Raw genomic sequence first — 22057 nt, 5'->3', positions numbered from 1 at the left:
GCCGGGGCCATTAAACAATCCAGAACTCCAGGAGGATGATCAGATGATGATGATTTCCATGAAAATACAGGATTCATAGACCAATGCAAAGATCTCATATGTCATTATTCTCTTCTCACTGCACGACACTCATTATTCTAACAATTCTTCTACTCCTACACAAGAAGAGTCACTAAAATATAACGGAGCCACTCTTATGGGTGCTCTACAAAAGTAGACCGGCTTTCAATATGTAGCATATATTTAACCCTAATATAATGAAAATACAGAAAATAACTAAATGTGGTCTAGAGGCAACAGAAACCAGGTTCAGCTACGGAGAACACAAAATGATGATGTACAATAAATCAAGAAAGACACGGAGGCAGACAGTTTTGAATCGGTACCATGTATTGAAAAATTATATTATAGAAAAAACAAAACACAAATCATTTCAAAACAACAAAATAAATCTGGCCACTTAAATAATAACTCTTTAAGCACTAAATCACTCAAAACAAAGATATGAAAAATGGCTCCGCGTATTTAGCTTAGTCGGATAGGTTGGTGCGCCATGGCATTTGGAGATCTCATCCACACTTGGCAAAAGTATGAAAATTTAAAAAAGTCAAAACCCTCCCGCAAAACACAAATCAACCCACCAAAGAAACACAATAAATGTGTGGACCCCACTCAAGTCTACACACAATATGATGTCCTTTCCTTGGATTCAGCAAGAGTCAGAGCAGATCAGAGTCAATCAGTCAGTGATGCTGGGCCAAGGGTGTGTGTGTGTGTGTGTGTGTGTGTGTGTGTGGGAGAGAGAGTGAATGGGGCAAAGGAGATGAATGGGGGGTTTGTGCTGCAGTGTCCCACCGCTGTGGCAGACACATGATGATTACTGTAGCAGTCGGATTCCTGGTTCCTCCACGTGGATCAACTGGACTTGGAATAGCTCGCCATCACAGATCAGCTCAACAGAACCCCGGCCTGGTCAACATAAGGCCAGAGCTCTTAGCTCGTACTTGTATTGATCAACAGGTAAACAAACAATCAAATAGTCCCTGAGTACTGAAACAGCGTGGGTGTCTCACCACCACTGCGTCAGCTGATTGCTGACACGCCAAGATGCTACGTCAGCAACATGAAATATTGTAGCAACCAACTCACATTATACATGCGTTGCGCTGTGTTCCACAGTGTATACGAATTTAAAGTGCTGATTAGAGTACCAAAAATGTAACATACATTCATTCATATGCAACAGGCTGAGAGGTAAACAACTCACCAAGTCAAGCAGTCAGTATGCAACAGGTTTCAGATTTCGACAATCAAGTATTCACAGCTTTCAGACTTCAACAACCTCCTCGACAGCCAGTGGACATCTGCAGTCGGTAGCAGAGTGACTGTTAATGGTCATGTGAAACCATAGATTGTGAAAACACCAGCAAACTTTTTACTAACCTGCAGCCAGTCCGCTCCGTGCATCAGCCCCCATTCATCTGACAATGGGAGCGTCTGCTTCCTGTAAATAGCGGAGCGGCTCGGCTGATTGGCTGCGCGCTATTCACGTAATAACATGATTGACATCTGAACTGCCTGGGTTATTTCTCAGAGAGTTCTTTGCCCATTTAGCACCTGGGTTACAAATAATTAGGATTTCTTTATGATTTAACTTCAGTTTTTTCATGAAAGTTTACTACGAACAAACGCTCTCTCAGCTGCACAGGTGTATGGTGCAGGCTGGACTGCACCCCTGACGTAGGACAGTTCCATTCCGAAGGAGACAAAGTCTAACCTGGTGCGGGTGGACTGTGGTGGCCAGTGAGTCATGGGGGGAGTCAGCATGACTATAATGTGAATTCCTGGTTCATAAATGCTCATCTGCAAGGTAAAATATGTCCTTAAAGGTACAACCATCACTGGAATCATGACGAATATAGTATCTTATTTACTGCACTATACAATCGCACCTCTGCTGCTGCAGGAAAACAGCTCTGCAGGTATAAGGGTGAGTTCTGCCTGCCTGCCTGCTGAGAAGTGTGTCCAACACATAGAACACAGCACAAGCTTTGTTGCGATGGTGTTAAGGCAAAAAACTGCTTGAAAAACAGTAAGTCCTCTTTCTTAAGTCCAAAAAGCAGCTGATAGCAAGTCAAAAAACATCTCTGACACCTCATATTCAAGTTTTACAGTTTTTTTTTGTAGGCTAACTATCAAAAAACACAAGAACACACAGAGGGAAATGGAAGACAGCGTGACACACATCACCTTGGATTTGTGCGTCAGTGTGCACTTAGTGTCAAACCGATCAACAGACAATAAAGAAACCCCTGAGAATCGACCTCTGGGATTCTTCAGGTTTCATTTAGTATGGGGTTGTACAAGTTGCTGCAGCAGATGCATTTAAAGATGGATAAATCTGTGAATGTCACAAACATTTGTTTTACAATTATCCCAGTAATAGCGCCCTTGTCATACAAGCTCCACCCACAAATTGATTTTAAGTTTGGGTCTCTCTATATAACAACAGCCCCGCCTCCAATTAGACCCCATCGTGTCTCCCTTTTGCACTCGGCCCTCGGACAACTGGAGCTTGCAAAATATCAGTTGCTTTGACAAAAGGGAACTCCTTATTTTGACACATACAGTCAAACTACTCTGTCACAGGGTGTAGTGCCAATCACTTCAGTATATATAATCAATATCAGTCAAACTTTCAATAAAATCTTGTGGTGGACAACCACAGACGACCAGAAACTACTGGAGACTACAGGAGACTGTTGGGGACAACTGGAGACTTGGAATGAACGATTTTGAGAAAAAAAATCGAATCACGATTATTTTGAACAATATTGCAATTGCTATTAATTCGGGATGTATACATTTTATTTTATTTATTTATTTTTCCCATATACGCATCGTACAGGTGTCGGCGGTGGTTGTATAAATGCTGACGGAGGTTTGTGGTGTTGCCTCAGGATGTAGTGACTTTACGCCGACAGGTCCTGCACAAAACGTTCTTTTGTTGGATGTTGTGGTTTCGTACCCAAAATAATCCCATAAAATCGAAGTGCTTGATTTGTTTTGGATTAAATCAGGCGGAGTTTCTTCTTTCTCAAGCTCTGCTGAAGACGCCATGCTTACTACTGTCCCAACGCCGGGTTAACGTAAAGCGTTACCTTATTATTGAACAGACACCTCGGATTGGACAGAATAGAGAGCGCAGCAATTGTGATTGGTGAGCACCACTGTCGCTCAAGTAGGACGGCAATTGCTGCAGTGTCGTAACCACTGGATCAGACTCGCTTCGATTGAATTTTAAGATTGAAAAAATCAAAATCAAAATCAAAATCAAAATCGCGGCCGTTGCCATTTTGAAAAAACCCGATTTCAGTTTCAAAACGATTAATCGTTCAGCCCTACTGGAGACTACCACAGACTATTGGAGACTACTAGAAACTACCGGAGACTATTGGAGACTACTGGAAACTACCTGAGACTATTGGGGACTACTGGAAACTACTGGAGACTATTTGAGACTACTGGAGACTACCGGAGACTATTGGGGATGAGTGGAGACTACCGGAGACTATTGGGGACGACTACAAACTATGGGTCCGTGGTTATTGTTTTGGGATGGAAGTGAGGACACTTAGTGATATCAGCTCAGTTTATTTTTCTTTCAGTAGCTAAGACCAGTTAACTGGATACTAACCAGGTTAAAAACAATGGGCCCGGAAAGCTGTGAGAAACCCAAAGTCTTTGGTAAAATCGTCACATAGATGGACATGCGTAACACAGCAGAAACATAGTGTTTCTGTGGAGGGGCTGATGAGCCAACAGTGACATTTCTACTGAAAGATGTGGGTTCCCAAGAAGGAAAAACAGGATGCTGCACAGTTTCTTTTTCTGCTGTATGTATTCCAATACAGTCTGGGCAGTTTTTAAATTCAAAAATAAATTAAAAACATGCTATGGACTTTATATGATAATTAAAGCAGGAGTTATTTAAAAAATGTGTTGTGTGCAGTCGCAGTAATCCACCAAAATCTAATCAGTTCATCTGTGAGTCCAATTTGGACCAGATTTCTAGAAACACCCTCGAGGCGTCACTGAGATATTGATTGGAGGACAAACTCTCCCAAATGGGGAAATAGTCAGGTGCCTAATGAGGATGTTTGCACCTCTGGCCATGGCTGTCAGCAGTGGGGAGGAAAAACAACTCTCTTGTGCCACCTGATCTTTTTGTGTCTGTGGAATTGAGGGCTTTAATTTGAAGGTGAAAGAACAAAACATTTGATGTTATAAGTTCATTCTTTAGTTCTACAAACATAGTTGTCCATCCATCCATTTTCTACCTCTTATCCCGTTAAGGATCACAGGGGGGGTGGAGCCTATCCACCTTCAGGTGAGAGGCGGGGTTCACCCTGGACGCGTCACCAGTCCATGGCAGGGCCAACACATAGAGACAGACAACCATTGGCTCTCCCAGCCACACCTACGGTCAATTTAGAGTCTGGATTAACCTGGTCCCCTCTTGATGTCTTTGGACTGTGGAGGAAGCTGGAGTACCAGAGAGAACCCAGCAGGAACAGGGAGAACATGGAGACTCACACAGAAAGACCTCGTGCTCCAGCTGGGACTCAAACCTGGAACCCTCTTGTTGTGCGGTGACAGTGCTGACCACTGCACCACCGTGCCGCCCCACATATAGTTTTCCGAGGTAAATGTTTTTTTTCCTGTAGAGTGCATGATTGGGAGATTATACACCTACAGTGGCCCTCTGGAAGATGACCAGTGACAGTGAAAGGTGACAAATGGACAAAATAACAACTACAGGAAAACAACAGCAAAACTGTCCAAAAACATCAGCTTGCAAACTCTCACACACATCATCCACGATAATCCACATTTTCTTCATCCAGCCGTATGCTCCCTAATCTACAAACACATTACAGTCTTGAATAAACGAACTTTCCTGTGCAGTGGAAAACAGAACGCATAAGGGTCAGCACAAGTGAGCTGGTTCAACTGAACGTGGCGTCTGGTCACACTCAGCCGAACGACACGATGGCGGTTAGTTTGTTTTCAGCTCAAATCAACGTGTGGGTGGATTACTGAGCATACGGCTGGATGGAAAGGACTTGACCAGACAATTCACGAGAGGGAACAGTTTTCCTGTCGTAGCCATCAGTTGTCATTAGCTGCAAAGAAGTAATGCAGGAATACAATACACTTATTTCTGATTTCTAGAAAAGTTTGGGCCAAGTAAAACTTTAATTTCACTCCAGTGTGTATACAGTTTCTCATATTAGTCATCTGGCACATTTTAACCACTTTGTTGATTTCTCTCAAGACAATTAACTGTCTTTTAGCCAACTTGAACCTTCCAGTTTTAAGAGGGCGAACATCCTCATTAGACACCTGACTGTCTCCACCTCAGAGAATGTCATTCACCTGCAGCGCTGTTTCCAAGCAACACAACCAATCACACAATCTAGCCAGCACGCTGCCTTGTAGTGGGAGGAAAGTTTGATGATTGTTGCAGGGGACGTGATTCCTGCCATGTCCAGGCTCTCACAAGAGCTATGATCTCAGAGCTGTTACACTCCAATGTATCGCAAACACACACACACACACACTCACGCACGTACACGCACACACACACACACAGGCAGATGGAGGGATAGACAGGCAGATCTCCAGACAGATTTGTGTGTAATTCTGTAGCACATTAATCTGTGTGTTCATGGCTAAACTATTCTTTAACAGGCTTAAAAAGGTCACTGTTCGCCCAAATTAGATTCACTATTTCTCTGAATCGCTGAATCAGACCTCGCAGTCTTCTGACATTCGTAGGGGAGGAAATAATAATGTCCGTTCAACACAGAAATGACCAGACAAGTAAGATAAATATAGAAAAACCAAAGGTGCCAGGGACCAGTGTTGTTTCGACACGTTCCTGCCGGAGAGAAGCAGCTTTTGGTTGTACAGTCTCTCCAGGCTGCTCTTGGTAACAGAGGCTGTAAAAGGTAATCTGCTTTTTATAAAGGACAAGTAGGGCCCAAATAATGCACGATTTAAAGAAGTAATTGATTTTAGCAAAAAAAAAAAAAAAAAAAAAATCAAAAATATTTAGATGGCAATAATTCAGATCACAATTATTTAACGTGATTACTTGTTGACTTTGGAAACATCACCCTGATCCGACACAAAACCGTTTCCTGACTTGGATTCATCTTTCTCCATGTTCACACTCAGGTATTTGGATTGTCGAGCAAACAAAATATTGTATATGATGTTTGTTTAAAACTCCACCAGCAGGTCACTGACTCCAGATGAACTGAACTGCAGAGGCCAGGCCACCTTACAGGGTCATACATCAGCACTTGATTCCTGTTCACAGTCACAGAGTGATTTATGTGGCGTATGTCGCCCAACTAAAGCAACTCATTATATCATGGCAGTCATGTTATGAGAGACTGACAAATTTGGACGAGCAAACAGCTGCCACCAGCATCATCGCCTGATAAGAAGTCCTGCAATTTTTGCCAATTTAATATGAAGACCTAAAAACGTATTTGTCTGATTTGAAGACCCGAGTAGTATTGCAATACCATATATTGTAGCTGCGTGCATCAGAAGGTGCCCCTAGTGGTCGATGAGCATTAAGGATGACAGGGCTTAGATTCTTCTGAAACGGGTCTCAGTGATGCCAGAACACCACACACTTTCCACAGCAGTGCAGTGGAGGAAGCAAGAAGAAGAAGGCTCCTACTGTAAGCGAGTGCTGCACCGCAACCCACAACACTGCTGCCACGAACTCATCACGGACAAACTTGGGCGAGCTTCCAAAGTGGACAGTTGTCATAACTGAGACATACTTTGTCGCCATTTCACAATGTTACTTGCTTCATTGTCTGAACAGAGTGGCAGACCTGAGAACAGTTTCACTGGGAATTTGGCTTATGAAACAACAGTGTCAGCACTTACAGTAGGAGAGGGAGAGAGGAAATATTTGACCTGCTCGCTTGTCACTGCTTTGTTGCTGCCCTGTCGTGCTGGTTTAGTTTTCTTTGAGACAAACTTTACTATGTTTCATCTCCTTGTTGCCGCCTAAAACACAGATCAAGTTTCTCGTAAACAAAGGATGTCTCTTCCTGCAACATGCATCTTTCCTCTCCCACTCCTTAACACTCTCAAGTAACACAGACAGTAGTGTTCCCTTTTCTACCACTTATCGTGTTAAGGGTTGCGGGTCCCAGCTGCCTTCGGGCGAGAGGCGGGGTTCACCCTTGGATGGGTCGCCAGTCCATGGCAGGGCCAACACATAGAGACAGACAACCATTGGCTCTCCCAGCCACGCCTACGGTCAATTTAGAGTCTGGATTAACCTGGTCCCTCTTGATGTCTTTGGACTGTGGAGGAAGCTGGAGTACCAGAGAGAACCCAGCAGGAACAGGGAGAACATGGAGACTCACACAGAAAGACCCCGTGCTCCAGCCGGGGCTCCACCCACAACCCTCTTGCTGGGGGGCCACAGTGCTGACCACTGCACCACCATGCCACCATTGATTGAATATTGAACACTGTCATGTTCAATCTTCAAAAAAAGTGCTCTGACAATGCATTGTATGGCCTCTGTATTTATGGGGTCGGTGATTGGCTGCAATTTTTTTTTTTTGAGGGTTAAAAGTGGGTCCTGAGTTGGAAAAGGTTGGGAACCACAGCCTGCATCCTTGTTTTCTTTCCAAGTCAAGATTATTCACTGTTGTTTTGTTGAAAATGCTGTTTTACTAACCAGTTCCATCATGACTTCAGTCACCTTGAGAAAATGGCAGCAGCACAGTGCTTGATTCTCTAAAGCGCTGGAGGTCACAGTGCTGAGCGCTCTAGGACCTACAGAGTGAAGAGGTTGAGATCCGCATGCCACCTTAAACAACTCAAGTCCTGTGGATTCAACCCCAACTGTGATATAATTAAACAGTAAATGGAGAAACAGTTGAGAGAATCTGCTGTTCAGACCCAGAGGGGCTTCCTCACAGTCGGATATCTGCGATCCAACAGAGTTCATCCAAACATAGAAAAAAGTGGGGGAAATGAAGAAGAATGGGAACAGAATGGATGAAACTTGGAATCTCCTGAGTCACCTTTGCTAAAAATACTCCTGTAAATACACACCATCTATGGACCGTTACTGTGAGGCTGTCTATTATCTACTTGTTATTGCTGAGGGAAAAACAGAAGGAAATTTGTATACGCCTCTTTTTAATGAGGGCATGAAGGACAACAGACACTTTTTATTCCATCTGGAGTTCACTTTCCATTTGAGTTGTACTGGTGAATCAATATTGCCTCAGAGTGAAAGAGGTGATTGTGGTATATACAGGCTTTGGTGAGGCATTCTATCCATCCATCCACCCATCCAGCCACCCACCCACCCATCCATCCATCCATCCATCCATTCATTTTCTAACACTTATCCTGTTAAGGGTCGCGGGGTGGGGTGGTGGGGGTGGAGCCTATCCCAGCAGCCTTCCCCCTGGACAGGTCACCAGTCCATGTCAGGGCCAACACATAGAGACAGACAACCATTGGCTCTCCCAGCCACACCTACGGTCAATTTAGAGTCTGGATTAACCTGGTCCCCTCTTGATGTCTTTGGACTTTGGAGGAAGCTGGAGAACCAGAGAGAACCCAGCAGGAACAGGGAGAACATGGAGACTCACCCAGAAAGACCCCGTGCTGCAGCAGGGGCTCCACCCACAAACTTCTTGCTGGGGGGCCACAGTGCTGACCACTGCACCACCATGCCACCATTGATTGAATATTGAACACTGTCATGTTCAATCTTCAAAAAAAGTGCCCTGACAATGCATTGTATGGCCTCCATATTTATGGGGTCGGTGATTGGACTCCGCCCAGAAAGACCACGTGCTCCAGCCGGGGCTCCAACCCTGAACCTTCTTGTGAGGCATTCCACATACATTAAATTAAGCCTGGATGAATCAGAAACAATAGATAGTATACATGAACCCTGGAAAAATACACTGATTGACAGGTGTATGCCAGCATCTGGAAACCCAGGGGGTCACAGTGCTGAGCAGTCCAGTTACCCACAGAGGGTGAGGAGACTGGGATCAACATTCCAGCTTCAAACAACTCAAAGTCCTGTGGAAGTGGTGGTATGGCCCCTTAGAGAGAGGTCAGAGCTGGTTTCCCCCACCCTGGTGAACCTCCAGCTATCTGAAGAGCTCAAACACTGAAGACTGCAGCTACGTTTAGAGACATTAGGAAGTTACTGAACCGATCAGAAATGAATTCCAGCTGCTCTTCTGCAACCCAACAGCTGTGAGTGCAGTTATTGCAGAATTTGACTCAACAACAACCATGAAACAAGAACAGGAGGATGCACTCGCCAGGTTTCTCTGTGGAGAAGACTTTTTGGGGCCAATTGAAGCATCTACATGCCAAAGGAACTCAATTCCCAACCAATTTAATTTCTAATGTCACAGGCTGACAAAGCACTGGCACAAACAAAGGCGTTGCTGGTTAAGTTGGTGCATTTAGGCCCTTTCAGCAGAAGTAGTTAGAAGTAAAGAGACACTATCAGAAGCTGTGAAGCTGAAATAACTGGCTCAGTGAGCACTTGTTCCTCCACACACACACGAGCATTAACCCATGCAACAGCCTGACACATATATAATAATGGAGGATATGAAAGAGGAGCCTGTGCTGCACTTCCTCACTGATAGTGTCAGAATCCAGATGAGAGATCATCTAAAAACAGCAACAATGGCGGAGTATCAACACACTCATGTAGGAGTGGTTTCTTCCTGAGCTTTCTCTTTTTTCACCCTTCTCTTTTCCTCTCATACTGAACTGCAGCACAGTATTCATCATGCCCCCGAAGCATTACGTAACAAGGCTATGCAATGAAAACTGCATATCATTATGTGCACATTCATTATGGAGAGCTGAAAAATTGAGGTAGAAGAGCTGAGCAGATTCAGCGTTGCACAGGAGCTCATGACATAAGCACGAGTAGATGATTTATCGTGTTTTTATTCTGAATCAGACACAAAGTGGCACAGAGTATACCTGACCATACGACATATGAAGGAATAGATTATCATAGGAACAACTTTCAATTTTGATACGTCAAAGTAATCGTGCAACTCAAAATTCAGGTTTTCAGATTTAGGCTGAAGCCACAAATACAAATGAGAAAGAGGACGTCTCCATCCATCTCCAAAAGCTTGCATGCTCGCAACTGGTCACATTTATGGCGACTATTTTTGAAAACCTATAGTCTTCCCACATACGGGGGATAGAACCATATAGAATACTCTCGAGTATAGCGCAGTGTACTCAGGCCGAACCGGTAATGGCTTTCATGCAAAAGTGTGTGTAAATATTTCACCAGGATATTCAGGGAAGAACATCCTAATTGAACACGAGGGTCTCTGCTCCTGCCACATGTATGTTCTACGACATGCAAGGAAAAGACAGGAAAGTTGGCCATTGGAAGGTTACAACTGTCGCGGCAGACGTAGGAAGTTCATTTGGAAAAAAGCAACTGGGTCACTGTTGCTACTTGCATGCTGGCCTCAGATTGTTATATTTGCAGTTATGAGCACTGTTTCTATGCTGATGCAGGATTCATCAATCAGTGGGCGTGTCCACCTGTGTGATTACCCAACCGCAAGTAAAGGCTGCAATTTGCCTTTTCATTTACGTAAATGTACGTGGGTGTGTCTCTCTGAACGTGACAATGCATCCTCTGAGTGCGTGGATACTGTACAGTTTACACCTGTCCTGACATGCGCAGCATGCGTGTATGATCACATGACAACCACAGAGTGACCAACGTAGATGCTGATGAGCAGGAGCATGACGAACAAGCTGACGCTGAACCGGCAGCAAAAACAATGTCTGACATTATGATACTGAAACTGCAATGTTGCTCATTGAAAAGTCTGAAAACCACGAGTGAAAGCCCAGGCAAATAAAGACAACAACACAACAGAGAGAGTAAGATGAATGAAACAGCAACAGCGCCATTCTTGATGCGTCTGCCAGAGCCTCGCCATACGAGGAGACCTCGAGGAGACACCAAGAAATCACGACTCCTGTCCTGTTGACAGGTTTTGATAGTCGGCATGTTGGTGGCATTTACAGACAAACTAGATGACTTAAAAATACAAGGTCTACGTGCATCAAATGTAGAGATGAACTCCTCCACTACCCTAAATCAATGAGATCTACAGCCTCTGGGCTTATAAATCCTGTAAACTGCAAGGTTGCGTACAGAGAGACATCCAAGCAAAGAAGGGGTTGGGGGGAGAGGTAACATCAAGTCACAGTCATAGTAAAAACAGGAGGGGGGGCAAGTAAGAATGCCAATATAGAGCATAGAGTCCAAAAGAGAGATGCAGTGATGACAGCACTTGACCTCATCAGAATTTTCAGAATAAGACTCAAAGTGGACAAAACAATAACAGCTATGAAGCATTGCTGCTTTTAATTTGAAGACAAGATCACCCCACTGGAAGGGATTTATTTTAAGTGACTGATCCAGGATTCATATCCTGAAATAAACAGACCAAAAAAAAGACGGAGTTTCCTCGTAAACCCCACAAGCGCAGATAATCGAGGAACCAGTTCGGCGCAGTCAAAGCTGCTCATACGCAGAGATTTACTCAAACTCAACACAAAGAAGCTAGCGGACTCATTCAGCTGAGACACACGGAGCAGACAGACCCCAGGAAACGCCACGCTGACACTGGTGCTAAAATCTCACCTCCATCTGAAAAGCAGAACTTACACGGCTCATATTGCCATTTATGAACTCAGAGCACCATACATGTCTACAGGGGGATTCATGCACCATGTTGCTGGTGTAGTTACCTGATACAAGTTCCAGTGGCGGTTATGTCACAGCCACATAGCTAAATATCCACGAATTACAGGAGCAAACCGGCTGCTGCTGCCAGGCACCAGCTGTGCATTTGTCTCTGAGTATGAGAACTACAGAGGAGGAGCTGTGGAAGAATTGTGGTGGATTAACATTGATGAAGCTGCAACCACATTTGCTGGAATAAAGGACAAAGCTTCTTGATGTCCACAGTGAAAAAAAAAAAAAATCAACACACAATGCGACTGGGTGCACGACAAAAATAAAGACGAATAAAAATGTTGCCAAAGGAGATGGAGCTGCTGAAGAATCAGTCAATGTGATAAAAGAAAATATTGACCTGGACGCTGGACTGAAACTGGTCTCACTGGAAAAAAGAATCCCAGTCGACCAGTTCCAGACACACCGATGTAACAATGGTCGTGATGGGCCTGCTGATGGGTTACAGTGTTGAGGAGCATGATCAGAAAATACTAAAGTCTTGAGAAGCAAGAGGACCCGGACCAGGACATGGCAAAACCACCTTGGTATAGGGGCCATTAAGGTAGCCTAGACTGAACTTTAAAAGACTTCCAGAAGAAATCCATTTCTCTATGTCTCAGAGGAAAAATATCAAAGACAGTTGTTAATTATTAAAATCATCAGATATCATTGTTATGAATTCATAATAATGGGGTACCAGAGTGAATGTTCACTTAATACCTCACTAATTAATGAGACACAGCACTCTCAGCCTTTAAGAACACACACAAATATCTTTGTGACACAAGGGAGTTTATTAAGGTCACTGGTATCAATTAACAGTAACTAAGATCGCAATCATTAAAACTCTCTTAAATAAATAAAAAAGCTCAATACAAACTAACATGCAATATATACCAAGCAAACATAGGACGCATAGATGCTTGTGATACTGTGTGTGTGTGTGTGTGCGTGGGGGGGGGGGGGGGCGGGCAGGCAAGTGGCTCACATGAGCATACGGCTGAAAACTAATGAAAGCGACTGATTAAGTCAGCGTTGAGGCTTTTTCGTGGAGGAGGAGGAGCTGCAGCCAGGACGCTCCCGTTAGCCTGACAGACTCACTCACTCATGTTAGTCATGTGCTGGCTCAGCTTTACTGATGCAGTGATGATGTCACTTACCCATGTGGAGACTTCAAAAGGTGAATGCAAAAACAAACTATGATGTAGTGGGCTGCGGTCAACCTTCCAGCTCAACGTGGAAAACGTCATGAGGAATCTCTTCTTGAACTAGGACTTTTAATGCTGCAGCTGCACTTTACGGGACCAAGGGGATCTGGCGAGGCCTGTGAGGAGCACCAGTCCCAGAGGGGAAGAAAAGGGGATTCATTGGACTCTTCTTTCTCTGATTGACTGAAAAGTGACGCTCAAACTGGTGTAGGTAGGCTTGGTAGCAGGAAAAAAAATTCCTGCTGGTGACTATTTTACTTCTCCATATAGCAACTATGAGTGCCATTTTTTTTTTTGACAAAATGGCCACAGCTCATCGATACTGGTGTCACTCTCCAACTGAAAGAGAACCGTCTACACTTCCAGATCATTTTCCGTCCACGAGCACGCGTCATCTTCCGTTGCTGGAACTTATTAAAAAGGAAAACACAGCTACATGCAAGGAAGACGTGCATGAAGGATCAACTTTGGCTCGGTTCTGTTATACAATAAATTCTACACACAGTATATCAACATTTGGGTTTCTCTGTTGACCTGAGGAGCCTTGGGGAGTCATCAAAGTGATGCTTCAGCCAAAAAGTGTATTTCACCTTTCAAGCGCTCACAAACAGGTGTCCAGAGCTGCTCTGCATTTTCCCTTCAAACTAACTCACTCGCACTCTTCCACACTTGCCACAGTGTCACCAAACCGGAAATTCTTAAATGAATGAAAATGGAAGTGTGATTTACTGAGCGTGACAGAGCGCTGTCACCACTGTTGAATATGTGCTCTGGTTGCCATGACAATAAGCCAGGCCCTTTGCCGTTGCAGCTAGCGAGCATGTTTGGTACCCTGTGGACCTGCGCCTCTGCCTTCACTGCGCTGAGCGTACAGCTGGGCGAAGAAGACATGGACGCGCCTGAGAGTTTGGAAACAGACCTTTTTGTACAGTTCTGCTGTTCTTTGTCCTTGTTGGTGGAAGAGAAATGATGAAGGAGAGAGGGAAAAAAAACACCTCTGTAAACTCAAGACAGCGATTTGTTAGTACTTGGAATGTCTGCCACTCTTTATTTTTTTGGGCTGAAGTATTGTTTAAACCAGGGGTGGGCAACCATGTGCCATGGAGGGCCGTGTGTATGCAGGTTTTCCTTCCAACCAAACACTTTAACAGGTGATTCCACTGATTGACACACCTTCAGCCACAGAGGAGTGTTAATCAGTGGAATCACCTGTTAAAGTGTTTGGTTGGAAGGAAAGCCTGCATACACACGGCCCTCCATGGCACATGGTTGCCCACCCCTGTTCTAGATGTTCAAGGGTAAATGAGCTGAAGAGAAACAGTTGTGTCAATCCAAAATGAGGGACATATTTGCAAACAGAAAAGTCTTACATGTCACTTGTAAAAAAACCCAAAATGGTTTCAGAATTGAGAGCTGGCATTCTTCCTCTGTCCACTCATTCACAAAGATCCCACGACAAAAGCACACAAGTGAGCTGTGCGATTGAGGTGAGATGTAAAAAGTGAGTCCCCACTTTCTTTGGTGTTGTATCAACTGTGACGATTTCAGGGAGACACTGTGGCATGAAATCACTCCCTCAAATATTCTGGTGTGACTGATAAGAACAGCTCTTTAATATCGTTAACTTGATCTCAAAAGCAAGTTTACCGATTTACCAGTGATTGACCTGTCATGCGAAGTGTCACAGAGCTGCATGCAGTACTCTGGTCCAGCCCATGGACTGCAGCCTGGCTCTGGTCCGTGTGTTCAAGCCCTTGCAACCTGACAAAGTTTGGAACTCTTCAGTTTGATCCAAAAATCACTTAAAGGTCTCTCTGATGCACACACAAATAAGGATGGTCACATATTTTGGTTGAGTTGTCTCTGAAAAGTTATAACTCGTGTTATTTTTATTTCACGGGCGGCATTGCTTAGAGGTAGAGGGACTGTCCAGCAAGGAGCGAGGGGTCGCTGGTTCGACCCTCACGTCCCCTGGTGACCATGTCCAAGTATCCTTGAGCAAGACACTGAACCCCTTATTACTTCTGATGGACCTGTGACGGACTGGTGACCCGTCCAGGATGAACCCCACCTCTCGCCCAATGCCAGCCGGGATAGGCTCCACCCCCCACGACCATTAACGGATAAGCAGTATAGAAAATGGATGGATGGATACTTTTATTTCTTTCCCAAGGAAGTTACTCATAAATTGCTTGTTCGTGTATTCGGTTGAAATCAGATCTTAAAAGAGACACAGTGACAGCAGCAGAGACAGACTTCACTCATGCAAAAGGTTTGCAACTTTTTGTTGAGTGGCCATTCTGGCCTGTGGTTCCTGTCAGCCCCACAAGCATGAAAGTGGGTGTTGGTGCTGTGAAAGGGTGGTATGAGAATAGAAGGTGCACCCCTGTCCCAAACACAGACAGGGAGCACATGAGGTCAATAAACAGACAAATGCACGGAGCACTTGGTTTCTGAGCCTCGTTGCACTTTGTGGTTGTAAATTGAATTTTCAGTCCTAATTCAGTTTTCCCTCCATTGTAGCGTAAGCCAGAAATCATGTAGGATGATGACCATCCACAGCCTATTTGTGATTGTTGTGAAGAAAAAGAACTGCATCCACTGTTTAAGGCTTCAGAAGAGGATAAATCTGACGTGCCAAAAATACCAAACAAATAATCAAGCAAAACAACAACAACTACGCCAACCTGGCCCCAATCCACTCGGACTACCAGACCTCTGCTGTGGCCTCAACATTCCACCCTCCTGATGCAAGATGCATTGATAAAATGGAATTGATTTATTCACTGCGTAAAAACTACTCGATACTTTCTAGAGGATCCGTTATTATGGATAACTACTCAACAAAATGTCAGCGTTAATTATGGAGGTTAAAGCTGAGGAAAATCCTGTAAACTGCGCCGGTAGAAGCATTCCCACTGAAACATTAGTTTCTCCTAAAAATAAAGGTATGCACATTTAGATAGAGTCCAGATTTATTCATAGAAAATAATGCAATTCAGTTTAAGGACCGTGGTCTTATAATATTGTAAAAAATAATGTTGTGTTCTCATTAATTCAACAGGGGTTGTAGCGGTGTGAGATTGTCACAGTATGATGAGAACCTAGAACATCAGTTTACATCAACAGTCTTGTCATTATTATCTTATATAACTGGTATACAACCAGCACTTCTCGCACCACTGTTTGCTGCAAACCCTTCAAGTGAGCTCGGGAGCTTTCAGTGGTGCTGCTCTGCTGTGAGAGCAGAGCGATGCAGCACAGCTACAAGCTGTCTGAAAAAAGTTCAACCTAACTTCTGCTTCTCCATCTCAACAGACTGGCAGGCAGGCAGGCAGCAGGCAGGCTCTCCCCAGTGCTACTGACTGACACGCATGCTGTAGAGGAGTGAATCACCACCTCACACACACTCACAAATTCAGCACTAACATGACAAATCTGTCACTGTCAGGAGATGATAACCCGGAGTAAATACACTGTGAGACGTCCTACGGCAACCAGAAAACATGTGTTCCTTTCTTCACTTCAAAGCTTGGAGCCACCAGGTGTTGCTGCTGACTATCAGGACCACGAGAGAAAACGAAAACATGCCATATTTGAGAGATAACCACCACATATTCAGAGCTTCCTTCCTCCTGCTCCACCGCACGCTCACGCTCTCTTTGTCTAAGTCCACGTCCTCCCCTCACCAGTCCAGTGAATCATCTGCTCGTTCTGGGTCGCTTACCTTGGTGGTGACAATGCAAAGACAGTCCATGCTGGCCAGAGGAAAAAGGAAAAAAAAGGAGCTCTCAACCTGTGATCAGTTTCATCACTACTAACACCACCGGTGGAGGAGAAAAAAGCAGGAAGGTGGGAGAGTGAAGAAGGCAGGAGCAAACATGAAAAGGGAGAGGAGAAGAGGAAGAGAAGACACGCTGGTGAGGGAGAGAAGCCACGGTGGACAGACTTTACTGCATGTGGGCCCCTTGTGAGGATTGGGATGCCTCCTCCACAGCACTGAAGGCAATCAGGATTCCTAACGCCATCTCAGAGCGGAGCACACGTCATCAGCCAACACACACACACACACACACGCGCGCGCGCGCGCGCACGCACAAACACACACACACTAAAAAGCGCTAAGCAGCTGGCCTGGCCTCCTCCAACCCAAAATAAATCCGAAGCTTTTCTCCTTCTTATTCATCCTCTGTCTCTTGTTTTCCTCTTCTCACTCTCCTGTCTCCGGGCGGTGCGACTAAGCAACGTTATGGGAAGAGAGAGCGAGTAAGAGAGAGAGAGAGAGAGAGAGAGAGAGAGCGAGAGAGAGAGCGGAAGCAAAGGAGAGAGCAGGGGAGAGAGAGAGAGAGGAGAGTGAAGGACGAGAACGTCAGCTCAGCGGAATGAATTAGATTCCCATGCTCTCTGTCTCACTGACCATTAGCTTCCACGCAAGATGTCTGGAACTTAATGACATACTAATTTTAACTACACAGCAGTGTCACGACACACTTTTTGTGTGTGTGTGTGTGTGTGTGTGTGTGTGTGTGTGTGTGTGTGTGTGTGTGTGTGTGTGTGTGTGTGTGTGTGTGTGGCACTTCACTGTGCCAGTATTTACAGATGAAACTGAAACAATGATGAACGACTGATCAAGCCCTCGGTGATGGACGGGTCCGTCTCGAGAGTGAGACGACGCGTCTAAATTAGATTGCCTGAATGAATGAAGCTTTAAACAATGAACAAGGTGAGAAGGAGGCAACACTTTTCACCTCACCTCATTTGAACGAGTTGCTGAACACAGTCCCTGAGGCTAAACAGCTCCAGTGATGTGGACGATATAAAACAGGCAAATAATTGCCCTTGTTGCATTAAATATGTACATTAAATTACAATTCAAATTTGGTATTGTGTGTTACTCTGAATTTGATTCTTTTTCCAGTCTCTGATGACTGATTTGTTGTGCATATTTCAGCAATGCTGCAACTTTAATTCCGACTGGGGAGATGAATATTGATCTGAGCTGATCTCAAACCTGGGTTTTCATGGTTTGTAAGAATTTCTAGTCAATGTCACAGTCAAGCTAACTACTGTTAGCTTGCGTACACCATTTGTGCAGCACAGTTTAAAGGAATTAGACAAGTATGTACTACTATATGTCAACGGTAGGACAAGAGCGCTGCTTGTTCAGTGTTTCCCAGTTAAAAAAGTAGAGAAGCTGTGGACTCAGGAGCCCACCTGTGCGCCTGCATGAATGAATCCTTTGTTTTCGCGGGGGCGCATGAAATTATTCAAGCACATTTACTGACGAGGGGACACTCAGAGAGCACATAACTCCATCAAGGTGGTGGGACATCATCAGATTCATGTTTTGGTCCAAAATCAAATGAATCGTTCCCTGACGGTTCTTCTATCACTCACCCATAACTTCTTAAGTTATCCAATCGCGATCACATGACCTCCAACAGCAAACCACACACTGGCATGTTCACACTCCCTCATCTAACAGCACAACACATAATATCCTCTTTGCAATTGTCATGTATGCTAATGGGCTAGGAGTGCAGGAAAGACATCACCACACTGGAATAAAGCCCTAATGGCAGGCTCTGACAGCTGCAGGTTCACTGCTGCTCCAGCTGCTTGACTCTAGGATGCATGTTGTCATCACAAATGAAAGAACCGCACTGTCTTACTTCATGAGATGTGACGGTGCAGCAGTAAAATACCACAGCCCATGGGTGTCAGTTTACTAAACTTAGATAAACTAACCAGTGTAAAGGGTCAACAGCCCAGCACAGGCCTGGAGTTGTACTGGCAATAAATTACTCATCAGGAGCAAGAAGAAAGGAGTGTGTAAATGAATTCAATGTAAATTACCACTGAAGCACACTGAAAACACCAAGCATATCGTCTTCATGCTTTCACAAGGGGGCCTGTTATGTGACTCAAATCCAGTCATGGATCAACCAGTCAAGGGTTGCCCCTTCAATAAGTGACGAACTGAGAAAAGCCAGCGGAGCATGATTTATTTTGCAAGAAAAAGAGAGTGATTTTTTGTTTTTGTCTACCTGATGAATTATGTGGGTAAATTCAGAAACAGTACGTAAACACTGTCCGAGTGCTGAACTGATCGAATCTTTACAAGGTTACCAAGTGGATCGCATGACGCAGAACTTAATTTTCATTTTCAGTTTCAGTCATGAAAGAGAAAGGAAGCAGTGTTTGGGTTCTTAGATGCAGGCTTGGCTGACGGGGTCTGGTCCTGAGTAATCGCATCATCAACCTAACATTAAACTGGGTCTCCATGTGTGTCTCCTGTCATCACTTCCCCACTCTATGTGAAAATATATGCATTACTTCAGTTTAAACAAAAGTTAATCAGCATACTTGCCTGCATCAGTTTGTAGTTGCTCCCAAGCAACACACAACAGATCTTTAAAACTGGGGAAAATAAAGCGGATGGTGTTTGTTTTTTTCTGGTGATTGACTAAAGAAGCAAAGAAAGTCACTTTGAAGAGGAACTTTAACACTGTGGTGATCCCTTCGGCATCTCTTCCAGTTGAGGAAGATGGAGAACCATGTTCCTGCCGGGAGGAACCGGAAACCAGAGTCCAGAGTGATTCTCTGAGTTGAGGTCAAGTTCCCATGGCGGACAAGTAAAGTCTTGGCACTGAGCTCATGAGACGCTGTACTGTATGTACTTCCTATGTGCTATCAACCTTCAGAGGGTTTGGGAAAACCAGACTTGAGCTTTAAAGTCCTCAATGAAACAACTATGTTTTTTTTTCTCCATGGTTTTTGATAATTAATTGTTCAAAGTTGCTTTTCCTCTTTATTATGACTGCCTCTTTTCTCACTGCTGTTTCTTTTTATGTAAAGCACTTTGTAACACTGATTAAGAGAAGTTCTTTACAAACAAACTCTACTTCTATCACTATTTGAATCATCGTGATCATTACTTTATCCATTTATTGTCTTGCTCTCAGCAGCTACAGCTGCAGCTGTGTGCCAACCATGCAGGCTGAAGTCAGCATTCAACAGGCTCACAGTTAGCAGCTTCGCCCACAGCCACTCTGCTGCTGCTGCTTCCTTCCTCAGCGGGGATTCGCCGTCACCTGAGATGATCGTTAACGGTGGAGGAGGAGCAAACTCTCACGGGGGTCCCAGTGTGACACGAGTGATCATCTGTCAGACCACTCTGTGGGATCAACAGAATAGCGTGCAGCAAGTTCACCAACAGCCAGCAGCAGCAATATCACTTGCATGGATGCTGCTTTGTTAGCCCTCTAAACACAGCAGGAAAGAGGAAATAACTGTCCAGTCCTTTGTAGCACACCTGATGACCATGAGGGACTCCAGGAGTGTAAAGCCTGGAGCCCCTGACAGAGAGGCTCACGCCACACGTGGCCGCTGCTCAGTGATAAGCCTGTTAATCCTCATCCTTTTTGGTCCGGAAAGCAGAGGAGAGGACCAACAACTTCCACTTTCCTTCACCAAACATGGCTAAGCGACGACGCTGCTGGTGTTGTTGTATGAGTGCCGTCACTCTGACCATCATCTCCAGGAGCAGCGCCTGGACGTCTGCTGCTTCCAACTTCAACCTCACTAATTTCATTGCAATAAATGCATCAGAACAAGAACATAATTTGAACATGTAGCATACTTTCCACAAGAAAACGAGCAGTCAGCCATTACAACATGGCAGGTTCCACCGTTGAGCTCCATTAACTCATGAAAACTATTATATGAACATTGAATTTTACTCCAAAGCATCCACCTGAATTCTACTCACTGCTCCATTAATTATGCAGCAGCACTACAAATGTTCCACAAGCTCTGGAGAATGTAAGCATCAATCAACTGTCCGGTCTGCCGTTACAACTCACTCACACACGCCTCTGAAACACAGCAGCACGTCTCCCACTCCCACACTGGTCCGCTACCTGTTTGCTGTGGCCATTCTGATCCCGGGCTGTGTTGCAGAACTTGACCTTGATGACGGCTTTCATTTGCGAACAAAGCAGAGCTACGGTCCCAGTCTCTCGTCGCTCTTACGGAACACATTCATCCTCTCAGGCCTGCCCTGTCACAGTACGAGGACTAATCTTTTTAGGTGATGCGGCTCAGGGAGCTTCGACTTATTGCATTAGAAAGAAGGAATGCTTTAACCTCCTTTGTTTTAGCTGCCGCTCATACGTACGGACAAGGTGCAGCAAATTTGGATTCATCTGTGTATGTGAACAACGCAGCAAACAGCCTGCTGGAGGGCTTTACTCAAAAGCTTCTTGTGTTTTTAAACTGGCCTGTACGTGACCCCAACACGGGCTGAGCTGTGTCGAAATACTCACCCGCACACCAGACTGATGCGTAAGATGCAGCTGCATCAGTCCACACATCCAGTATTGTTAAAAAGCCGGACATCAATCAAGTTGGACTTCTGAAAATGGCGTGCCTGTGTTTAATTTCTGGCATCACGTTTTTGATACTTCGTCCTGTGTTCTCTTCTCTCTCTCCCTCTCTCTGTGCATCTCTCTCTCTCACACCGGGTTGGACCACCTTTAGCCTTCAGGACTGCCTCAATTCCCGGTGGTATTCTGTAGCTTCAAAAGGAACGTTCCTCAGGGATTCTGGTCATTATTGACATGGTAGCATCACAGCGTTGCCGCTGATTTGTTGGCTGCACATTAAGGCAGACCAGTGAACCTGCTGTAATTACCAGCCTATCATAGATATATCATAACGGTAATGCCTTCTTTGATACGCGCTGATGTCAGAAGCAGGGTTGTTTTTTTTTATACACACATGAATGCAGGAAGCAATGCCGGTGGTGATTTAAAAATGGTGCAATGTAGTGTGTCACACGATGGTGCAACACTCCAGTGCCTCTGCCTTTTCTCTAAGAAACAGCACAAAATATTTCTGGATGATTATATTTTGCACTCAGTTGTTGCAGGGGATTGAAAGACTCAGCAGAAGTATTCAGCAGAGG

General features: G+C 44.7%; 1 protein-coding gene across 28 annotated transcripts in view; it reads right to left on the bottom strand.

The window, feature by feature from the left end:
- The window catches only part of dlg2 (discs, large homolog 2 (Drosophila)), a 190777-nt gene that overhangs the window by 138259 nt on the left and 30461 nt on the right, over window positions 1-22057 (bottom strand). For 2 of the 28 annotated variants that reach the window (XM_086226427.1, XM_086226432.1), the window contains exon 1: window positions 16817-17369. The exons of 24 other annotated variants lie outside the window; for them this stretch is intronic. In XM_086226427.1, coding sequence (XP_086082553.1) covers window positions 16817-16846 — 30 coding nt within the window. In that variant the 5' untranslated portion in view covers window positions 16847-17369. Of the gene's footprint in view, window positions 1-16816; window positions 17370-21011; window positions 21136-22057 lie in introns of those variants that run through there. 2 more of the 28 variants (XM_086226431.1, XM_086226426.1) reach the window with 2 other exon arrangements.

Source organism: Aulostomus chinensis, chromosome 15 (assembly GCF_037954235.1).
Source record: "Aulostomus chinensis isolate RoL2024-O1b breed Wild chromosome 15, RoL_Achi_v1.0, whole genome shotgun sequence".
Taxonomy (NCBI): Eukaryota; Metazoa; Chordata; class Actinopteri; order Syngnathiformes; family Aulostomidae; genus Aulostomus; species Aulostomus chinensis.
The sequence above is the reverse complement of the archived record's forward strand: the minus strand, read 5'-3'. Positions and strand labels throughout refer to the sequence as shown.